This window comes from Pogona vitticeps, chromosome 6 (genome assembly GCF_051106095.1).
Source record: "Pogona vitticeps strain Pit_001003342236 chromosome 6, PviZW2.1, whole genome shotgun sequence".
NCBI classification, from domain to species: Eukaryota; Metazoa; Chordata; class Lepidosauria; order Squamata; family Agamidae; genus Pogona; species Pogona vitticeps.
The window spans coordinates 26,319,260-26,340,659 of NC_135788.1; the positions used below are offsets into that span (position 1 = coordinate 26,319,260).

General features: G+C 41.3%; 1 protein-coding gene across 16 annotated transcripts in view; it reads left to right on the forward strand.

The window, feature by feature from the left end:
- DYNC1I1 (dynein cytoplasmic 1 intermediate chain 1) overlaps positions 1–21,400 on the forward strand; it is a 221,145-nt gene that overhangs the window by 171,835 nt on the left and 27,910 nt on the right. For all 16 annotated transcript variants that reach the window (XM_078378713.1, XM_078378716.1, XM_078378719.1 and 13 more), the window contains 2 exons: positions 8,353–8,493; positions 20,329–20,454. In XM_078378713.1, coding sequence (XP_078234839.1) covers positions 8,353–8,493; positions 20,329–20,454 — 267 coding nt within the window. The remainder of the gene's footprint in view (positions 1–8,352; positions 8,494–20,328; positions 20,455–21,400) is intronic.

Here is a 21,400-nt window from a genome sequence, read left to right on the forward strand (position 1 = left end):
AGAGGACATCCAAAGTGATGTAAGCAGCAGCACACTGTACTATAAGTTCTAAAAAGAGTTAAAATTCCATCAAGCAGATGTTTTAAAGGAAAATGAGATCGAATCCAGGTGTTTCCACCCATCTTCGGGAAATTTAACAACAAGGATTTGGGAGCTCTCCATATGAGCTGGAACACTGATTTTTCCAGGTCTTTTTTCCACTACGAAAGATTTAGTTAACCTTGAGACAGCTACCTGAGCCAAAATTTAATTCGGGTTGTGAACAGAGGCTTGACTGCAGTACTGTAGTTTAACCACTGCATAGCCTGGCTCTTAAGAGGAAACAAATGCTGCATCTGGATGAGCCTTTAGCTACCAAATATATCCAGTTATCAGGGAAGCAAAACAGAGAGAAAAGAGTTAATGTATCAAAAGCATTGCCACACAGGCCTAGATGAGTCACTTCTGAGCAGAATTTTTGAGACTGCTATAGAGATTAACTAAATCGTTGTCTACCTGTCAATATCACCCCCTCCCCAACACTTCTTCAGATCTCTTCTGCCTGACAGGCCAACACAAAAATCAGGTGATATCTCGCATAAAGAATTCCATTTCCCCCCTTTTTGCTCTTTCTTCTTTCTCCTTATTAGGCATTTCACACGTGAAGCTTAAGCCATTTGTGTCTATCACATTTTCCTGTCCATCTTAAAGAAGTTCAGGATGGCAAATGTTTTGTGTGGGTATTCAACCCTTATTGGAGTCCTGTGAGGTAGTCTGAGAGAGAGACTGCACTTGGTACAAGGTGATGGTAAGCTTCATCATTGAATAGAAATTTGGACCAGACATTTTTGATCCGTGAACAACATTCTTGAATTTGGATAGCTTGGAATCTTTAGTGTGCTTATTTTCTGGGACACCAACTTCCTGATACCTCCTTCTTGTTTCTCAGAGGCCTTGTTTTGGATGCAGCCCTTATTGCCTTCACTAGCTGAGTCTGCTGTTGAAGGAGTGATTGTATTCAAAAGTGAGAGCCTGAAGATCAGAAAGTGTTCTGAACATCACTTATAAAAAAATTCCCTGCCTGCAGTCACTGGGGAATAAGAGCCATTGATGCAAAGGGGCTACTTCTGAGTAAACATGCATGAGGCTGTGGTCTAAAACGGTGTACTATATGGGAAGGCTTTTTTCACTGGTTTCTTTATATAAATTCAGCTATGATGCCATGTCTTTAATGGAAACCACAAAGCTTCATCATCATGTTATCTTCAGACTTTGTCTGCTCCTGGAACTGTTTTCTCTTGCCCTTCTTTATTCATTGCTTATAATAATTTCCACCTGCTTATACAAAGATGTGTTGCATTTTGTTAAAATCTTCAGCACCAAAATTAATTAAGCAAACTGGCTAGCGCTGTAACATCTCTGGACGGACATATAAATGCAATTAACTTCCTCTGTAATTGTGACCCAATACAAGCTTAAGAAATCCATCAAGGAAGCAGGTGAAACAGACCAAGAAGTGACATTTAGTCTAATATTAGAAATAATGGTGGGTATTTCAGAGCACATCTAAGAAAGGAAGAATCCTCACAATTTACAGATAGTGTACAGGTAGCTACATTGATGGGAAGAATAGTGTTGCATATTTTGTCATTAATAGCCATAGTCCACATTTCTTTATACCATTCCTCCATATTAAATTGGTTGCTATTTTTCCAATCTTTGCAAATATCAGCCTTGCCATGGTTACCGTAATAACCATTAGTTCATTTTCTTCTCTCTTTAATTGATTATTATTAATCATATTCAGCAAAGCTATCATTGGAGACATTTGTACAATACCCATTATTTTAGTCATCTCTTTAGAAATCATTGGCCATTCCTTTTTTCCTTATTTTGTAAGTCCACCACATATGCAAATATGTCCCCTTTTCTTTTTTACATCTTCAGCATAAAGATGATACAGTTTTATTGGGTGCATGTCTTACTTTTACCTGTATAATCATCTATGTGGCAGCCATCATCCTCTCCAGCTTCCCATATATCAATTAATGCCTGGACCCAAGGGAAAGGTGTCATATGGCAACTCCTTCCACATGGCATTTCCACAGCAGGACATGAGGGTAGCCAGGGAAGCTATACAGTGAGGAAGATATGTATGTATGTATGTATGTATGTATGTATGTATGTATGTATGTATGTATGTATGTATGTATGTATGTATGTATGTATGTATGAATGAATGAATGAATGAATGAATGAATGAATGAATGAATGAATAAATAAATAAATAAATAAATAAATAAATAAATAAATAAAGCAAGCAAGCAAGCAAGCAAGCAAGCAAGCAAGCAAGCAAGCAAGCAAGCAAGCAAGCAAGCAATCGTGTATGCATCACTCTTGGGCACATTTCAGTGTGATGGTATATAATCTAGGGAAGTTCTAAAAGGTTCTGAGAACAAGCCCCCAAAACTGAAACTTTTTTTTGGATGAAATTAAACATTTGGGAAACTGGAGAACAAATGAAGATGATGTTAGCTTTACTTTTTGCCCAAATTTGAACAGAATCTGTCTTGCTACAGGATTTACAAGTAAACAGCTATTTTATAAACATCTGTAGAAAATGACCCTTCAGAAATGTACAGAAGGTGCAGAACCCTGAAGAGTGACAGGCAAGAGTGACAAGGCTTGAGTTTGTGGAATCAGCATTTCGCAGCATATATTTTTCTATGTGTGTGCGATGCTTCTTAAAGAGAAAAGACACTCATTTTGCACAGATTAACTCAGACATTTTATGCAAATTGCAGAAACTCTGAAAGAGAAAAAAGATCTATTTCACTTGATTTTGTATGGGGTTTGAAAATTCCTTCTACCTTGTTTCCCTGAAAATAAGCCCTGGTATGATTTTTCAGGATGCTCATAATATAAACCCTACCCCAAAAATAAGCCCCAGTTAAGTGAAAGCCCGCTCTCCACCACTGTACACCAACCAGAAGATGACATGACTGTATTTGAATAAACGTAGATTGTTGTACATGAAAAAAATAAAACATCCCATGAAAATAAGCCCTACTGCTTTTTTTGGAGCAAAAATTAATATAAGACTCTGTTTTATTTTCGGGGAAACACGGTATAGGTGACTTGTTGTGTTCAGATGGACCAAAGTGATAAGACTGAGGAATTTAGTAATTATTCTTCACATCCCTGTGTAAGTGTAAAAAAGTGAAAAGTTCTATTTTTTTTTTGGACCACAACCCCCAGAATCATAGAATCATAGAAAAGTGAAGTTGGAAGGCGTCTACAAGGCCATCGAGTCCAACCCCCTGCTCAATGCAGCAATACAATCAAAGCATATCTGCCAGGTAAATACTTTACCCAGCATAGTTGTAAGTCATGTTGAGTTGAGTATTCTGGGCCCGATTGTCCAAAAAACAAACAATTCTTATTTCTGCTCAATTGTCACACGCAACTACAAATCTGAATCAAGTGGGGAAAAAGTAAATTGCCTTGGTGGCTTCCCTCAAGGTGCTCTGGGAATATTGATGTTCTGACAATAGCTGGTTAGATAAGATTTCATCTGCCCATAGAACAGTTCCTGGTTTTTTTGGTCCAGAACAATTCCTCTATAAAATGATTCATAACTGTATCAGCAAGCCCAGAAACATGTCTTCTGAGAGAATATAGATTCTTGGCGTAAATGGTGCAGTGAGGAGGAAAAAGAGAGAGAAAACACAGATCTCTGTTGTGTGATGGGAACTATGATTAGAAGACTTTATGAATTGGAAATACAGTTTCAGAGAAATACATTCATGGAAAGCCTGGCTGTGCTATTCCACTGTGTGAAATACTTCTTTTATGAAACAAGCAAAGCTGGCAGATTTCATTGTAGCCTTTAAGCATTTAAATGCTAGTTAAAACCTGCGAACATGTCCACATGCCTTCCTCTTAAGTAGTGAGGTTCTTAACGTGTGGCGCCTCCAGGATTAAGGAAGATCCTTTATGCAGCTACACCAGGGAGCCAGCTGGAAACTTAGCCCTAGATGCAGGTATACTTATTTTCATCTGACTGTGTGCAAAAGATAGAAAAGAGGCAGGTTACCTAAATAAGAGGTTTCTGAAGGCGCTAGTGGATTATGCATTTCTGATTTTATGCTGGTTCTGTGAGGAAAACGTCTACGGTCAGTCAGTCATCATAACCTTTATTGGCATAAAGTCTACGGTCATTTTGATAACTTATATACACAAAGCAGTATTTAGGTGGTGTTCGAAGGCAGTGATCACATCAGACTGACCACTGGCTAGGGCATTCTGGGAGCTGTAGTCCAAAGAATTAACTTTTCCAAGCTCTGGATCATATTGACCACAAAGGAAAAGTTATGGTTTTATAGTAAGGCCTGTTAAGGTCACCTTCCCCCCCCCCCCCAAAAAAAATTGTATGGGTACATGAATAAAAGATGTTGCATATGACATGAAAAGGGTGCACATATATGTGACTATTCCTCTTTTCCTTTTAAAATACAAAACTATAGAATCTGAAAAGAATTGTGTACACATGCAGGCATGCATACCATTTTACATATTTTAAAATGGAAACATGGAATTTTAGAGAAAGCATTCATTATGTCCTGAAGCCCTATCAAAATCATATAACATGTCCACAGTCTTGCTGCCTCAAGTGTCACCTGAGAAGCCCCAGCCTGTTTTTCACTACGGGGGGAGAGAGAGGACAGTGAAACAAAGCAGGTAGACTGTGCTTCTAGTAAAGAAACAGAGGTTGTTATTTTGCCCTCCCGCTCTTTCTCATTGAATGGGAAATAAGCAAGAAGTTTGCCCCAAGGCTGTTTATTATGCCCTTGTTATTTTATTATCCTATTATTCTGGACACTGTGGCCCACTAGGGACTGATTATGTCCTGCTCCCATGTAAGTTGCTGTCCTGCAGCTTGTAAAGTAATGCTTTGAGGGCCCAACCCGTAAGCTTAAATGTGGCCCACAAAGCTTTAGGGTCCTCATGTGAGCAGGGGCTTGCTTTCATGGAGACTCATGAAGAAGCCCCTATTCCCTTGGCGACATCTCTTTCCTAGACTTTTATTCTTACCCATTTTTGGGGCCTGGGGAGAATCCCCAGATCCTTATCTGAGTCTGGGCTCCATTATGCAGGAGATGTGGTATCCTGCACCTCTGACGGTCCAGGAACTTAGCAGTTTATTAAACCTTGTTCCTCATCATTGCTAGACGAGGACTCCAATGAAGGCAAGACAGAGTTATCTAATAAACCCCAGATGACTTCTCTGGAATTCTTCTATTAAGGAAATACTTATTTGCTGGATTCCTTTGCTTCCCAGTGACCATACTAGATGGGCAGTTCGGGGAGTTGTAGTCCGAAAAGGCAGGTTTTCCAAGCTTCAGAAAAGAATAAGTGCTTGCTGTTCACCACTTACCACACCGGATGCCCAACTTAAAGGCATGGGAACTGCTGCAGTTGCCTGTAGTATCTGCCAATGTGGAAAGCAGGAGTGGTGAAATTATCCTCACAGTCCAGGCAAAGGGATCGCCACATAACTGTATGCTCCAACCACATGGTTTGTGAACCCCAAGATATAGAACTAATGCACATACCATTCTAAATAACTCCAAAGGGATATTGCATGCTAATAATATGTATGAAACAGTCAAGCTCTATTGAAAGATTAGCCACACTGCACGAATGAAATGTTGGCTATGTTTGTGACTTATTTGTGAAGGATATTTATCATGCTTTTCATCATCATCATCATCATCATCATCATCATCATCATCATCATCATCATCATCTTAGAACTGCAGAGCTGGAAGGGACCCTATGGATCCCTGAATCCAGCCCCATCTTAAAAGATAATTAAAACCCACAGGAGATTAACACAGAGTGCTTAAACTCTCTCTCTGTGTGTATCCCTGTATATGCACACATAAACGTAAACATATACACTAACTGATACGTGTAGGTAAAAATCCCACTGTTTAGATTTCTGTCACAGTCAATGAGAATATTTAATTTCTTTTTCTCTCTGGAGTTTTCATTATCAAATTTTATTTTACATTAATTGATTGGGGATTAGCAAAGCCATTATTCAGGAATCAGATGAAGACAAGCTAGATGTGATGAATAATTCATGATGCCCAATTATATGTGACAATTCTGGGGTACTTCTTAGAAACTTGCCTCTAACTTCTGTTGTGAAATGAAGCAACGTGTCAGCACTTAAAAGTCACATAGCAGCAGCATGCTGTCTGAACTTTGCCACCTCCTTTCTGAAAAGAAAGTCTAAAGTAGTTTGGAGTGGGAAGATGGAGAAGACAACTGGTTTTCAGACTATCTGAAGACTACATCATTTTGGACTATACGTTAAAAAAGAAAAAGGACCACATGAGGGCCAAAATGAAAAAAAAGAAAAACTTGTATGTGTTTGAAGGCATAGAAATAATTGGATAAACTTCTATTAAAGAAAGGCCAAAATCCTGTTGCTTAACAGAATAAATTGCACTAGACCCAACTGAATCAAAGGGGATTTAGTGAGTCAATTCCTTCATTAGTTTAATTGGTTCCAATTGGCCTACTTGAACTGTGATTTATTATGCTAACAAGTCAGTTAGATTAGGCCCACTTAAATCAATGGGACTTACGGAGGAATTGACTCACCAAGTCCCCATTGATTCAGTGGGCCTGTTTTACCTCAATTTATTATGCTAAGCAATAGGATTTTGGCCAGTGTGTTTTTGCATGGGAAGATTGCACTGGAGCATGTTAAGTTGCAATGTGTATCAGGAAATATCTGTATGCTTTACAGAGAAGAATGAATGTGCTAATCAGTGGTTCTCAAATTTGGGTCCCCAGATGTTCTTTGACGAACTGAAACAACTTAGCCGGCTGTGGGCACCATGCACTGCTTCCCGGGTGGATATGGGATGCTGGTTACTCTACCCACCTCAGGCAGCCAAATTTCCTGGGCCCTGCACTTTTGTTTTAGCACAACTACCCTCCCGCCCACTGGAAGGTGTTTTGTTTTTAAAGCCAGACACACAAGCTTGTAATATACAAACGTGTGTTTTTGGCTTTGAAAAGTATTTACTGTAATAAATATTCTGCCGTATGTACTTAAAAGTAAAGGGCACTGTGCCAGAATCCTGTTGGGTGATTATGTAATATTTGAATACCTTGTGGCCGCTATTTGTGGCTAACTGGCCAGGTACTGTATTCGCAAAGGCTTTCACGGCCGGGATCTAATGGTTGTTGTGGGTTTTCCGGGCGCTTTGGCCATGTTCTGAAGGTTGTTCTTCCTAACGTTTCGCCAGTCTCTGTGGCCGGCATCTTCAGAGGACAGGAAGAACCACCTTCAGAACACAGCCAAAGAGCCCGAAAAACCCACAACAACCATGACCAGGTACCGTTGGTGCGTCTCGATCTCGCGCCTGGTCTTGTGCTGTACCGCCTAACCTACCTATGACCTGGCCGCCTGTCAGTTATGCGGCATGTACATCAACACCAATAGGATTCTGGTCTGCAAACTGCAAAGCACAATTGAATCAAAACGCTTTTTTAAAAAAAGTCTGTTTGCAAATACCTAAACACAGTACAGACACAAAAGCAGCGACATTGTCGGACTGTGTGGTTTGTTTCTGCCCCTCCGTCCATCCCCTTTTCTCGGGTCACCCTGTATTCCCCGGGCGGCTTCGACTCACCCTACAGAAAAGCCTTGTGTCCCAACGCGTTGGCGGGCCTGCTGCCTCCCGCCCATCGTCGCTAGGTGGCAGTGTTTGTCTTCCCTTCCCGAGCGCTGGCGCCTTCTCCCGGGGAAAACTTCTGGAGCCATCCCAGGGCAGCCCCACGATAGACGATCCCTTTCGCGTGGGCAAAAGCCAGCGTCTCTTCCCTTCCCCCCCACTCCCGCCCCCCCGGCTGCTGCACCTCCCTGTACCTGTGTGTGTCGAATGTGCGCCTCCCTCCCCTCTCAAACCCCCCCCCCCAGCGAAGTCCCGAACCTCCCTCTTGATGTCCTCCCCATCCCCAACAGCTTAATTTCAAGGATGCCCCCCCCGCCGCTTACTCGGTGGACAGGAGCTTCCACACACACACACACACACGGCCATTAAAGAAGCACCGTAGCGGCCCCGCCTCGCCCGCCGCTCCCCCCCCCCCCCCATTCGCCTCTCCGTCCCCAGGACCTTTCATCTTGGGAGAAGTTTTATGACACTCGGTTGAATGTGCAAAGTTTTTAATTAGACTCGCCAGACAGCCTGAGGCACCAGTAGCGCCACGAAGTCTTCATGCTTCCCCTCTCTCTCTCTCCTTCCCTCCTCCTTTCTCCCTCCCTCCCTCCCCCGCCGCCCTTCTCTGCAGCACAACAAGCCGCTCTACTCCTTTGAAGACAATGCCGACTATGTCTACGACGTCATGTGGTCCCCCGTGCATCCCGCGCTCTTCGCCTGCGTCGACGGGATGGGCCGCTTGGATCTCTGGAACCTGAATAATGACACCGAGGTGAGGATCGGGGCCTGGGCGAGGGACTGGGGCAGTGGGGCCCGCGGGAGCCTGATGGGGCTTGAACCTAGCTTTGCAAGGCGCGTGGAAGGAGGAGGAGGAAGAAGAGCCGGCCTTTGCTGCTGCTGCCTCCTGCCCCGGACCCTCCTCTCGTTTGCACTTGAGGGGCTTGCAGAGGGAACGCACCTTCTCCCTGCCTTTATTTACACTCGCCTGCTTGCAAAAAGAGCTTCCTTCGCCCACCCTCCCAGACCCAGTTTCTGCTCCTGCTCTGCAGAGGAGGAGGCGGAGGAGGGCCCGGCGTTCCCGCCCACCCGCCTCCCTCCCGCCTGCCTGTGTTTGTAGCAGGATTATTCATTGGCCTCTCTCGTGAGCCTCCCAAGTATCATTGAAGCACCACTTCATCCTTCCGTTGTAGCCCCTGCTCGGTGGCAGAGCTAAGAGGCTGTGCACGTCACCAAAGAAATGTCAGAAAGGCGGGAGAAAAACTTGGGCGACGCCACAAACTTTTATTTATTTTTTTGGCAAGAATAACACACAAATTTCCCTGAGAAACAAAGGTGAGCCTTATGGGCCAGGAGAAATATAATAAAAGCACCAAGTGGGGCAATAATACCTTTCCTAGAGCCAAGCAGAATGCCAGGGAAGGGTGCAAGCTCTCTCTAGAAGTGCGGATTGTGAACGGCCATTGTCTGAAGTGATTTGTGTAGTGTTGTTGCCAGAGAGAGATTTTCTTCATTAACCGTCGCCAGGCTGGACTAGGCCCTGCGCAGAACTCCGAAGGTGTCAGTGAAGGTTTGTTCAGAGGTGCAAAGCCTAAAGGGGTGTATAAACACTAATTTTCTCTCACCCAGAGCTTGTGAGAATGGTGTAGTCAGAATGGCCACACTAGCTGGGGGATCCTGGGAGTTGTAGTCCAAAATAACTCTTTCCAACTTCTGCTCCCATCCACACGGTACGCCTGCACCTCCTTGTGTGCCGACTCCGTACAGTGACCAATTTAAGAGTTGATTCCCATCCTTAGAGAGTTCATCTGTGTTTGTATTGGGCTGCTTTTTAAACTGCCATGTCCCAAGAAGAGGGAGGATGCAAAAGTTTAAAAATGCCGCTGCCCTGTCAGGCTCTTGTAAGTTTCATACATGCCCTGTGCTACAAGGGGTACCCGCTTCCCCCCTACTGTTACCACAAACCATAACTCTTGGCTGCTTTTGTGAATGTGTGAAGCAGGTCTTCTCTGTTTTTCGTTTTGATCAAGAGTCCCCAGCAGGGGGTCTATTCCAGAAGTCTTCGAGGCGTGGCAGAGAGAAAAAGAAGGCCACCCGGATACCTCTCACCTAGAGAACAAACTAATTAAGGGAACACCCTGTACTCATTTGCCAGGGGCTTCCCCCCCCCCCCGGCCTTCATAGAGATGGATAGGATTGTGCAGACATATTTACCTGGAAGAAAAATCCACTCAACACAGTGGGACATAACTCCTTAGTAAGCAGATCTAGGACCGGGCAACATGGCTGTACAGGTAATCCAACGCACAGCCCCACAAAGCTGTGCATGGTATTCTTTCTGACAGACTACACAGAATCTTGCTTTAAAGCGGCCAGTTCTGTATTTACTCGCAAGTAAGGGACGTGGTGGCACTGTGGACTAAACCGCAGAAGCCTGTGCTGCAGGGTTAGAAGACCAGAGTCGTAAGATCGAATCCACGCAACGGAGTGAGCTCCCGTCGCTTTGTCCCAGTTCCTCGCCAACCTAGCAGTTCGAAAGCATGTAAATGCGAGTAGATAAATAGGTACCATCTCGTTGGGAAGGTAAAACGGCATTCCCTAGTCACGCTGGCCATGTGACAATGGAAACTGTCTTTGGACAGGCGCTGGCTGTATGGCTTGAAAAGCGGGATGAGGCGCCACCCCCTAGAGTTGGACACGACTGGACTAAAATGTCAAGGGGAACCTTTACCTTTACCTTTAAGACACATTGCATGGTGTTAATAATAGGATGTGCTTCTTTAGTTTCTTCCCACTTATGGTGACCTTCCCAGGGTTTTCTAGGTACAGTGGTGCCTCGCAAGACAATTACTTCGCATGACGACGAATTCGCTTTACGATGAGGTTTTCGGAGTGATCTTGTGCTTCGCTTTACGGTGTTAGGGACCTTGCCTCACAAGACGGTTAAATTTTAGGTCCCTGTTTTTTGCTTTACGATGTTTTTGACAGCTTGATCTTGCTTCGCTATACGAGTCTTTTAATGGTCTCTTTCGTTAGATGGCTGTCTTCGCTTGGGAACCGCATTTCTCTTAACAATGTTTCCTATGGCAATTTTCGCTTTACGGTGACAATCCGTTCCCATTGGAATGGATTATCAGGTTTTCAATGCATTTCAATGGGAAAACGTTTTTAGCAAGACGATGTTTTCGCTTAACAGTGATTTTCGTGGAACGAATTAACATCGTCTTGCGAGGCACCACTGTATAAAGTTTAGATGATATGAATTCCTAGTGACTCTATTCTGATGTGAGCAGACACAGACAAGTCTGGTATGCAGTGCTATAATTCTAAATATGTATACATACAACAGGGACGTGATGGCGCTGCAGGCTAAACCGCAGAAGCCTGTGCTGCAGGGTCAGAAGACCAAGGAGTTGTAAGATCGAATCCACGCGACGGAGTGAGTGCCCGTCGCTTGTCCCAGCTCTTGCCAACCTGGCAGTTCGAAAGCATGCCAATGCAAATAGATCAATAGGGACCACCTCGGTGGGAAGGTAACAGCGTTCCGTGTCTAAGTCGCACTGGCCATGTGACCACGGAAGATTGTCTTCGGACAAAACGCTGGCTCTATGGCTTGGAAACGGGGATGAGCACTGCCCCCTAGAGTCGAACACGACTGGACAAAAATTGTCAAGGGGAACCTTTACCTTTACCTTTACTATGTGGAGGAACACAGAAGCTCCATGGTGCAGTGGTTAAATTGCATTACTGCAGTCAAGCCTCTGCTCATGACCTGAGTTTGATCCCAACCAGTTCAGGTAATCTGCTTGAGGTTGACTCAGTCTTCCATCCTTCCAAGGTAGGTAAAATGAGTACCCAGCTCACTAGGGGCAAAGTGCACCTTCCTAATTATGGCCATATAGAAGTTGAACATATAATAATAATAATAATAATAATAATAATAATAATAATAATAATAATAATAATAATAATAATAATAATAATAATAATAATAATAATAATAATAATAATAAAGTCTGTGTCTTTAGCTTCTTGAAGGAAAGAGGATAAAAATGTGAAAATTAAAAATTAATAACCACTGAAACAGAAATTTTAATTAAGAAATTGTGACTTCAATAGTGATCATCACCCTATTTTGATAATACTATGTATATAATTGTATAAAAGGAACTCTTGATAAAGAAGCAGTAGGAATGGGAAAATGTTCTGACGTGTTTTAAAATGAGTTTTTCTTGACCTCAGCTGAAGAACACCTCCCCACCCTTGTGGGGCCTAGTACACTGTGGCAACGGTTAATGAAGAATACACACATTTATAGAGTTTTCTAATTTGAACAGCATTCTGTATTAATACTGTCTATGTTTAATGTGCTTCTCTGGTCTTATATGTACTATTCCTGTTCTCCAGAATCTTTGCAAGCAGGATCCCATCTACACAAGCCCCCAAATGAAGAAGGAATGAGTTAAAACGTAGGACAATAAAATGCCCAGCTTCTAGTTGTAATAGGGAACCCCATTTTTCAAACAATTAACAACTCAGTGAACAAACCAAAAATATGTTCTTTCAGTGGAATGGTAATGTATAGGTTGGATTTAAATCATTTCTTCATTTGTTAGGGGAACATTCAGAAAGAGCATCCTCCACCTGCAGATTGAAGTGATACAGGCCAATCTTCCATGTCATTGTCACACAAATATTGACCAACGTAAGGCTACACTACCCTATCTGCTCACCCATCTATGCATAACAGGGTTCTAGATGTCATAGGGACACAAAGACAGTTTATAAGGCTCCTTCCTTTAGGTAGTTATCTGCAGGTTGGTTTTCCTCTCCTCACTTGGTATCGTGCTTTTCTGAAGATATTGCCAGTTTAGGATAATTATGAGAATGTGGCTTTATTTTGAAGTAGACATTATCTTCATAGTATTATTATTGTATTCTTATGATATTCTGCTATGATAATGTCATGTATGATTATCAAGTACATCTATCATGGTTTTGCAAGACAAAATACAACTTGGTTTAATCAAAAGGTACGTTTTTTCCCTGTTTTGTATTTGTTGTTGCTGCTGTAGCTATATGTACATATTTTTAAATTAGATGTCTTATTGCACTCGGGTATAAGAATTTTCTATTTGAATTTTGAAATGGATTATACATTTTCTGAGAAATAAATAATTTCAGAGACGGTTTTTTTCCCTTCCATTTTTCAGTGCATGATTTAGCTTCCTCCTCCCGTCTACCCTCAAATATATGAACACAAACAAACGTTTTTCTTACCAAAGCAATTCCTGCAATTAAAGTTTTGAAGTGTAAGGACAAAGATTTCCAAACCAGTAGCAAGGAGGAATGTAAAAATAGCAACCATAAAGAGAAGATGTGGATGCCCTGTTTAGCATCAATGAAACAGTAAAGTTAGAAAGCTTTGTGAGAAGATGTATTGATTTTCATGTACAGAATGTATCTTACCATGGTTGATTTCCCCCCCTTCTTTTATAATTTTGTGTCATGCCATTTGAGTCTGAATTCAAGAGACGTGTGGTTTTGCCTCGTTTCCAGTTGAGAAATAACTGTGCATAATTATGATTTTACAGAAATTGTCCTTGAACTTTCTCTTTTCTTTTGTCCCCCACCCCTGGGAGAACCGTCTTGTGACTGTAAGTTGTCAATGTCACAAATGAGATTTAAATATCTACAGCTAAAAATAATTGCACCACACAAGCTGTGAATACGTTTTGTAGAGTGCTGTACCATAAACATACAGTTCAAATCCAGTACGGATTGTGAGAATGGGTGTCAACAAGGTAAAACAGATGGGGGAACCATGATTGGTAAATCAGTTTGTGAACTTAAATGCTACAGAAATAAATGGTTGTGATAATAAATTTAAGTTTTCTGGTTTCAGAAGAATAGCTGTATTAGTTTTGCAAGAACAGGGAGCCCAGAAAAGCTCATTGGTGCAGTGTGGGCTTGCGGCATGAACTTTTAAGGCAAGACAGAGCTTCATTCCTCAGTTATATGTAAAGAACTGAGGAAGCTGTAGATTTATATACGTGTGGGTTGAGGCACCGTAGAGATTCAGCCTAGTTAACGATATAACAGTGGCAATTAATGGGTGACAACATTTTCTTCTTTCTCTTTTCACTTCTATCTCTTTGGTTTGTTTGTTTGTCTGGTTGGTTGGTTGGTTTTAATTGCTTCTTTCATATGACTGCGATATAATAAATGTAAGGGTTTTTAAAAAATGGGCTGGCTGCCGTAAATCACCTTAGACAGGTAAGGAGGGGCGAAGACTGAAAACTGGATTGTCAAGTGGAGACGGGAGGTTTTTTTGAAGTGTTTTGTGCAGGAAGCTGCAGGACTGGCTTAATTATAAAGCACTCAGCTGAAAGAGAATGATTCAGGAAGGGCTTTCTCCCCAGTTTTTTCTTTGGGGGAAGGAGAAAAGAGGGATGCATCTCCACAGGTGTTAACCATTAAGATCCCTGATTATCAATCTCTTAAGGCTGTGAAAAGAAAATATCATATTTTCCCCTGAAAATGGGCTGGAATAGTGTGTGGGATTTGTTTTGTTGGAAAAACTGAAGCCGCAAATCTACCCTCTTGTTATTGTCATGGAAATTGCACTGTGCTCGGTACAGTTAAAGAACTGTGGAACTGTGAAGAGGATTATAGTCGTAGAATTTACTTTACTCTCATTTGTTTAATTTGGACCATTACTCTGTACTGGGCAGATAAAGTTTTGGTGTTTTGTTTTGTTCTTTTTTTTCCATAGGACATCAGCGGGAATACATTCAGAGCAAGCATTTTGCCAGGAAAAACTAATCAGAGCCCACAGTAGCAGCCAAGGAGAAAACTCTTTAACAACTGAAAGTGATTGATCTTTTGATCCATTGCCCGGCGATTTAGAAGTTTTTTAAATTAATGATTTTATTCCCCCCAGAAGTATTGGGTCACAGTCCAGCCAGAGTTAAGCATGTCGAGACCCCCTTCAATTTCAGTAGGAGAGTTAACCGACTTAAATCACTCTAGCTGAAATAAAAAAAAACTTGTTTGAATTGTGACTCTTAGCTTATGGCGCCACATTTTTCTTAAAAGATAATGGAAGAATCTTATTGGTTTGTTACCAGAAAAAGATCGTTGCTTAATGAAATAAGCCTAACCCACAACCTGGTTTTGCCAAAGTAGCAGGATTTGAACCAATTCAGATTGCCAGCCCAAATACACAGTCATGTTCACCTAAAATGACTGAGACGTGTACATAGGCTTTAGAACTCAGGCAGTAGCTTCATGAGATTGGTACCAATATTCTAAAGTGATTTGCAGGAAACCTTCGGCTTCTCATATGAAACAAAAATTCTTAGACATCAATGTATTGCAGAGTCGGATGTTAAAACAATAGAAAAATAATAGGGCAACTTGAATGAAGCCTCGGCTTTATGTGTCTTTGAGAGAATTGGTGGAGTTTGCTGATGAGTAGAGCAAGCGTGCCAGTCCCTATAACATTCTACACATTCTGTCCACATGCCAAAATGTCATTCAAGGTCTAGTTATCCACTTTATTAGAAGGAATTGCAGCTGTGGCTCACATTCATTTCTTAGCATGTGTCTGAGAAGACCTCTCATGAAGCAGTGTAGACAACCGCTGGACTAGGTGGAGATTAGGCTGACTCAGTGTAAAGCAGGTTCATATCTTCATAATGCTATCAATTTATGTTTTCCACCTTTCTGTAGAAGATACAAGGCACCTTGCAATCAGGATAGTTTGTTTATGAATTGCATAGTCATAGGCTGAAATCCAGATTAGCAAACTGCAACTGGAGTAGGTCCACCTAGTCAATGGAATTGGTAGTGGAGCTGATTTATCACATCCCCACAGATTCAATTGGCTTACTCCAGTTGTGACTTACTACTGGATTCCAGCCATAATGGAAGTGATTTCTAAATGAAGATTTTTGTCCGAACTGTCTTTAAAATGTTTTGGCCTCTGGATAACCTAATCCATTAATTTACAGCAACCATTTATATTAAATCACGAAAAAGCTTTAATACTGCCTGCCACAGTTCCATTTCATCAAGATGTGTGAAATGCAGTGTACAGTCAGTAATCTCAGAATGCTTTAATTTGAGAAAGTTTTCGAAATAAAAAGTGTACTTTAGGAAAGGGGCATTTCCCCTGTTTTCCTTTCAAAGGTTAATAGAAAGTTTGTTATACATGAATTTATTATGCATCATGCAATATGTAGCAAACATTTATCTAGTGTGGTGAAACATTGTTCAGATAATTATTTCTCTGCTGTTACAGAAATAATAGCACCATTAATTTTTGTAGTGCAACCCTTTTAAAATCACATTGCTGGATTATGCAGAGAAATGTGTGAAAGGCTGTACTTGACTCTCTGTGGCTTTCCAGTTGTTGGGTTGAAAGTTGTCCTGCTTGATTTATATCCTTAAAAGGATGTAACAACTTGATGGAGGAGAAACAAAGGAAACACTTCTTTCATGTTTCAGCATTTATCAGATACACATTTCTGTTACATGTAGAGCTCTCAAGCCTGGGGTAAGAAAATTAGAATCTCTTGGTGGTGTATAGGAAATGTTTATAAATCGCTTTTAGTCTATTGGGATTGATGATTACACAATTATTATTATATATAATTAAATGAAATAAACGTATTTCCAGCCCCTAGCCCACATTCTTCGTAAAAAAAGAAAGACTGCAAAAATGAATCATGCAATCCTATGCATGTTTATTCAGGAGTAATTCCCATTCTGCAGTAACTGTGTGTAGGGCTGCAGCTTTAAATTTTGTTCACCTTATTTTCCACCATTTTCAACTCAGCACATATATGTGAATAAAATCTTTCACTTCATGCACATTATTACTTCTAGATTACTAGATTGACTTCCCCAACTTTTAAATCAAATTGTAAATTCATTAATTTTTATAAAATTTGTCCTACAAATGGGGTCCAGGACAATGAATAAAGATAAAATAATACATCAACAATCCAATATAAGACAACAAAACATCAGTCTGTAAAACTGATCAGGATAGAGCAGCAATTTATCGGCTGTCACAAGAAGCGAAAAATATAGTTTAGCTGTGAACAAATTAAAACACATTAAAATGTTTGGTGTTTTTTTAAGTGATGCCTAAAACGGTACAGTCTTCATGCTGATCTGTTCCTTAGCCGGGCATTCGAGGGTCGGGGCATCACCACTGAAAAATCTGCTTAATGTAGTAAGTGCCTCTTAGTTAAGAGGAAAGCCACACCTGGTTATCAGAGAGCCCTTTCTGATCATTTTAGTGCATGGGCAAGTGGCCTTGGAAGGATTGCATAATTCAATATGCACTCCTGCTTTAAGTTGTATTTTGAAAACAGCTGAATGAAAAGATGAAAATACTTCAGGTTACAGTATTTGTTTCAGAGAAAGAAAGAAAAAGTTGTATTTCCAGAATAACATTTTCCCACATTCACATATTTATTCAGAATTAAGTTTAATTTCATTTTCCTTGTAGCTTCTGAAGACAGTTTGGGACACAATCTTTTAGTAACATCTCCTGAGCAGTTTTGTTACGAATGCTTGGGAACTGTTCCTTAATAACCAAATTAACTCAGAAATAAATCATTTGGGGCCTGAAACCTGTATCTCTTGTTCCTGCAGGCTTTGCCAGCCTAATGTCCTCCAGAACAGTGATCCCCAACCCTGGGCCTCCAGATGTTCTTGGACTTCAAGTCCCAGAAATCCTGGCCAGCAGAGGTGGTGGTGAAGGCTTCTGGGAGTTTTAGCTCAAGAACATCTGGGGACCCTAGGTTGGGGACCAATGCTCCAGAATACTTTCCCCATTATCATGACATTGGGGTTGATGGGAGTTGTAGGCTAAAACATTTGGAGGGCATTAGGTTTGGGGAGGGTGTTTGAGTCAACCCCTAGCAAGGCAGGCATTGAGGGTCCTAGGGCTGTATCCCAGGAGGACCCTCTGTTGCCTCTTGGTAGTCACCTGGTCCTGTGGCTGCTCCTTGCTGCCTGTTCAACTACCCTTTCTGAGTAGTGTGAGGAGGAATTGGAAGAATCAGTTGTCCCCCCCCTCCTTACCTTCTTCTTTTGGCTAATGTTGTGCATCAGGCCCGGAAGACACCACTAACCAGATTGAGAAAGCGTACTGCTTTCTCAATCTGAAATACCATACAGGCGCAAGGAAACCGTAAACTTGTTTCAGTCGTTGATGATATGTAGTACCACTTTGCAGTGTACAGTTTGTTGTGTTTGTGCTCTTGTTTTAAAAGACTGATCTGTGGTCACAATAAAGTCAATCTAACTTAGACTGAGAAGGGATGGTGAATGGGTAGACAGTAGTGACGAGGAGGTGGTGGGTCCCCCTCCAGGAAAGAGCCCCACTGAGAGAGTGTCTTGCCCAAGGATACTGGAACCTTCACTGGTTCTTATTGCACTGCCATACACATCAAAGAAACATGAAGCTCGCCATAGACAAGCTGTTAAGGTGTGTGGTGGTCGGTGATCACTTCTAGAACTACTTGTGGGCAGATCTGCACATGCATTGGTTTTGTTCTGATGGAATCTTATCTACCACATTTATAGCCCATCCTGTATCCCAGGATATCGGGATATAAAATTACTTTAAAAGCCTTTAAAACAATTTAAAATTAACAGTTTTAAAACACAAAATTAAATTGTTCAAATATTATTAAAACCATTGCACTAAAACCTGTGCATGCCATGATCTTCAACTCCTAAAGGTGCTAATGAATAAGTATATCTTGACTTTGGTGCTGAAATGATATGGAAGTTAATGCACATATCAGTCCCAAATACTGATGCTTTCCCAGATGTAGCTGCTTATTATCAAACTAGATTGCAAGGGCAATGTGTTTCTGCAGCAGCTAAGCTGTTTTCCCTCTGATTATGGCACTTCCTTAGAGATATGCTTCTTGGCAGTGAGATGTATGCATTAAGCATGTGAGCAAACTCAGTGCCACCAGACTACATTTCTAATCAACCCCAAGTAAAGCATTTTAAATGCAAAATACAGAAGACAGACACCTGTTCCAAAAACATGGTGTGTACCATACTATATATAGTTTGATCTCAGTGAGTTCCCATACAAACAGCAATTATTATAAGAAAGTATAGTGGAGCACATTTGGCTGAAGGCATGAATGGAAGTGCTGGGAATAGAACTCATGTCTATGTCAGCTATGTTAAGTACTGTCAATACTAGTGCAAAAATGAAATGGTACACATTACTTTTATTTATCACCTCAATCCTATTTTTTGTGTATGGAGCTCAGTACAAATGTACATAGGTTTCGGAGTCTACCCTTCAGACACTGGGCTAGATTCAAACTTGGCTAACCTATGACTATTTGTTACAGTGGTGCCTTGCTTTACGATTGCCCCACATTGTGATGAAACCGCATTATGACGATCACAAAACGATGGTCTGAATAGGGTTTTTCACGTTGTGATGATCGGTTCCCTGCTTCGGGAACTGATTCTTCGCAACGCAAAACGATGATTTTCCTACAGCTAATTGGCGGCTTCAAAATGGCCGCCGGGTAAATAAAATGGCTCCCCGCTGTTTTCTGGGACGGATTCCTTGCAAGACAGCCACCAAAAATGGCCGCCCTATGGAGAATCTTCACTGGACGGTGAGTTTCCAGCCCATTGGAACTCATTGAAGGGGTTTCAATGCGTTTCAATGGGCTTTTTATTTTCGCATTACATTTTCGTTCTACAGCGATTTCGCTGGAATGAATTAACGTAATGCGAGGTACCACTGTACTTATATCCATATTTATATCCTAACCTTGCTGCCTGGCTATAAGTATTCAGAGTCACTGAGTACTCTTCCAGACTGAGTATTTGTACCCCTTCAAGTTCCTCATTAAGCACTTAACTTAATGAAATTTCCCACTGTATCCCCTACATTATTTCCTGTATACTGTTTTTAAAAATGGATTTACACGCTCTTCCCCCAAATTCTTGGTTTATTGTTTGCACTGCTTTATACCAGGGGAGGAGTTTAATGCAGGGCCACTTTATAACATTTGCACCGATACATCAGGCTACCAAACACATACAATTGCTCAACCATCCAATCATACTCTCCCTCCCGTCTTGGCTGAAAGGCAGCTGGAACCTACAGACAGTCCAAACCATGGGTTGCTCAGCTGACCCTAATCAAAATTTAAAGGACCAAAAGTTGTCCATCAGGGCTGTAGATTGGCTTTCAGTTTTGAATTTATGCTTAAGCCCATTACTCCTTGGCTCTCACCGACTTGTCACTTATCTGCTGATCTTCTGTTAGGCTGCGCTGAGATCAAGCTCTGGCTGTTTTTACCATACTCAGGTTAAAAATAAAGCTTTCTGCCACTTGCTGCCCATTTATAGTCAAAAAGCATTTTGTCTCATTTAAGCCTCTCCGTTTGTTTGCCTCTTCCGTTGCTTCCAAAGTATACCACATGAATAATCAATGAAGGATAAACAGTTCTTGGCTGATGGATGGAAGGATGGATGGATGGATTGCAAAATATCCTGAGCTGTTTTAAAAATGAGAACTTCATGAGAACAATGTCTTTGATAGGTTCCAACAGCTAGTGTGACCATTGAAGGAGCGTCTGCTCTCAACCGTGTCCGTTGGGGCCAAGCAGGGAAGGAAGTAGCAGTCGGGGATTCCGAAGGAAGGATCTGGGTCTATGACGTTGGAGAGGTATGTAGGGTTCTTTCAGATACTCCATGCTGTTCGTTTTCTGTTTCATGTTCTAGTGCCAGAAGTTCAATAAATAAATCAATTAAATATCTATAAATACCATGGATTTTACCCTGGGAATTGAATCATTTATTGATTGTATTCACTAAGGCTTTCATGGCCAGGATCTAATAGTTGTTGTGGGTTTTTCAGGCTCTTTGGCCGTGTTCTGAAGGTTAGGAAGAACAACTTCCTAAATATTTATTATTTATTTTTATTTTGTTTTATTTCTAGGCCGCCTTTCTCCCAGTAAGGGGACCCAAGGCAGTTCACAATATTAAAAGGCATAGAATTAAAAACATAATTTGTTAAACTAATTAGAAAGCCTCGTAGAACAGTGATTAAACTGCTTCACTGCAGCCAAAACTCTGCTTATGACCCAGGGTTCAATCCCAGATAGCTTGATCAAGGTTCACTCAGCCTTCTATCCTTCTGAGGTCGGTAAAGTGAGTACCCAGCTTGCTGGGGGGGGGCAATGAATAGCCTGCATAATTAACTTGTAAACCACCTAGATAGTGTTTTAAGTGTCGGGGCGGTGGGCGGTACATAAGCAGCACGCTTTTGGACACTTTTAAACATTTAAAAACAATATGCTAATTGAAATACACTTGAATAATTGAAAGCTGTTCAATTCAATCTTTATTGTACGGTCACAAACCCGATTAAAAACAGTTCAAAAATAATTAAAACAGTTTAAAACTGGATGGACATAGCTGAAAAGATAATAAGATTTATCAGATAGAGGCAAGCATTGTCTTATCTGTTCTTTGTGCAGAAACAAGGAACTTGGCCACTAGTTCTATATTAGACTTATTTGTATTAGCTAAAAGATATTTTAGATACCAATCCAGGGTCTTAACTAGGAGATCTCTCCTTACAGGGTTGAGACGTCTGGTATGGAATAATT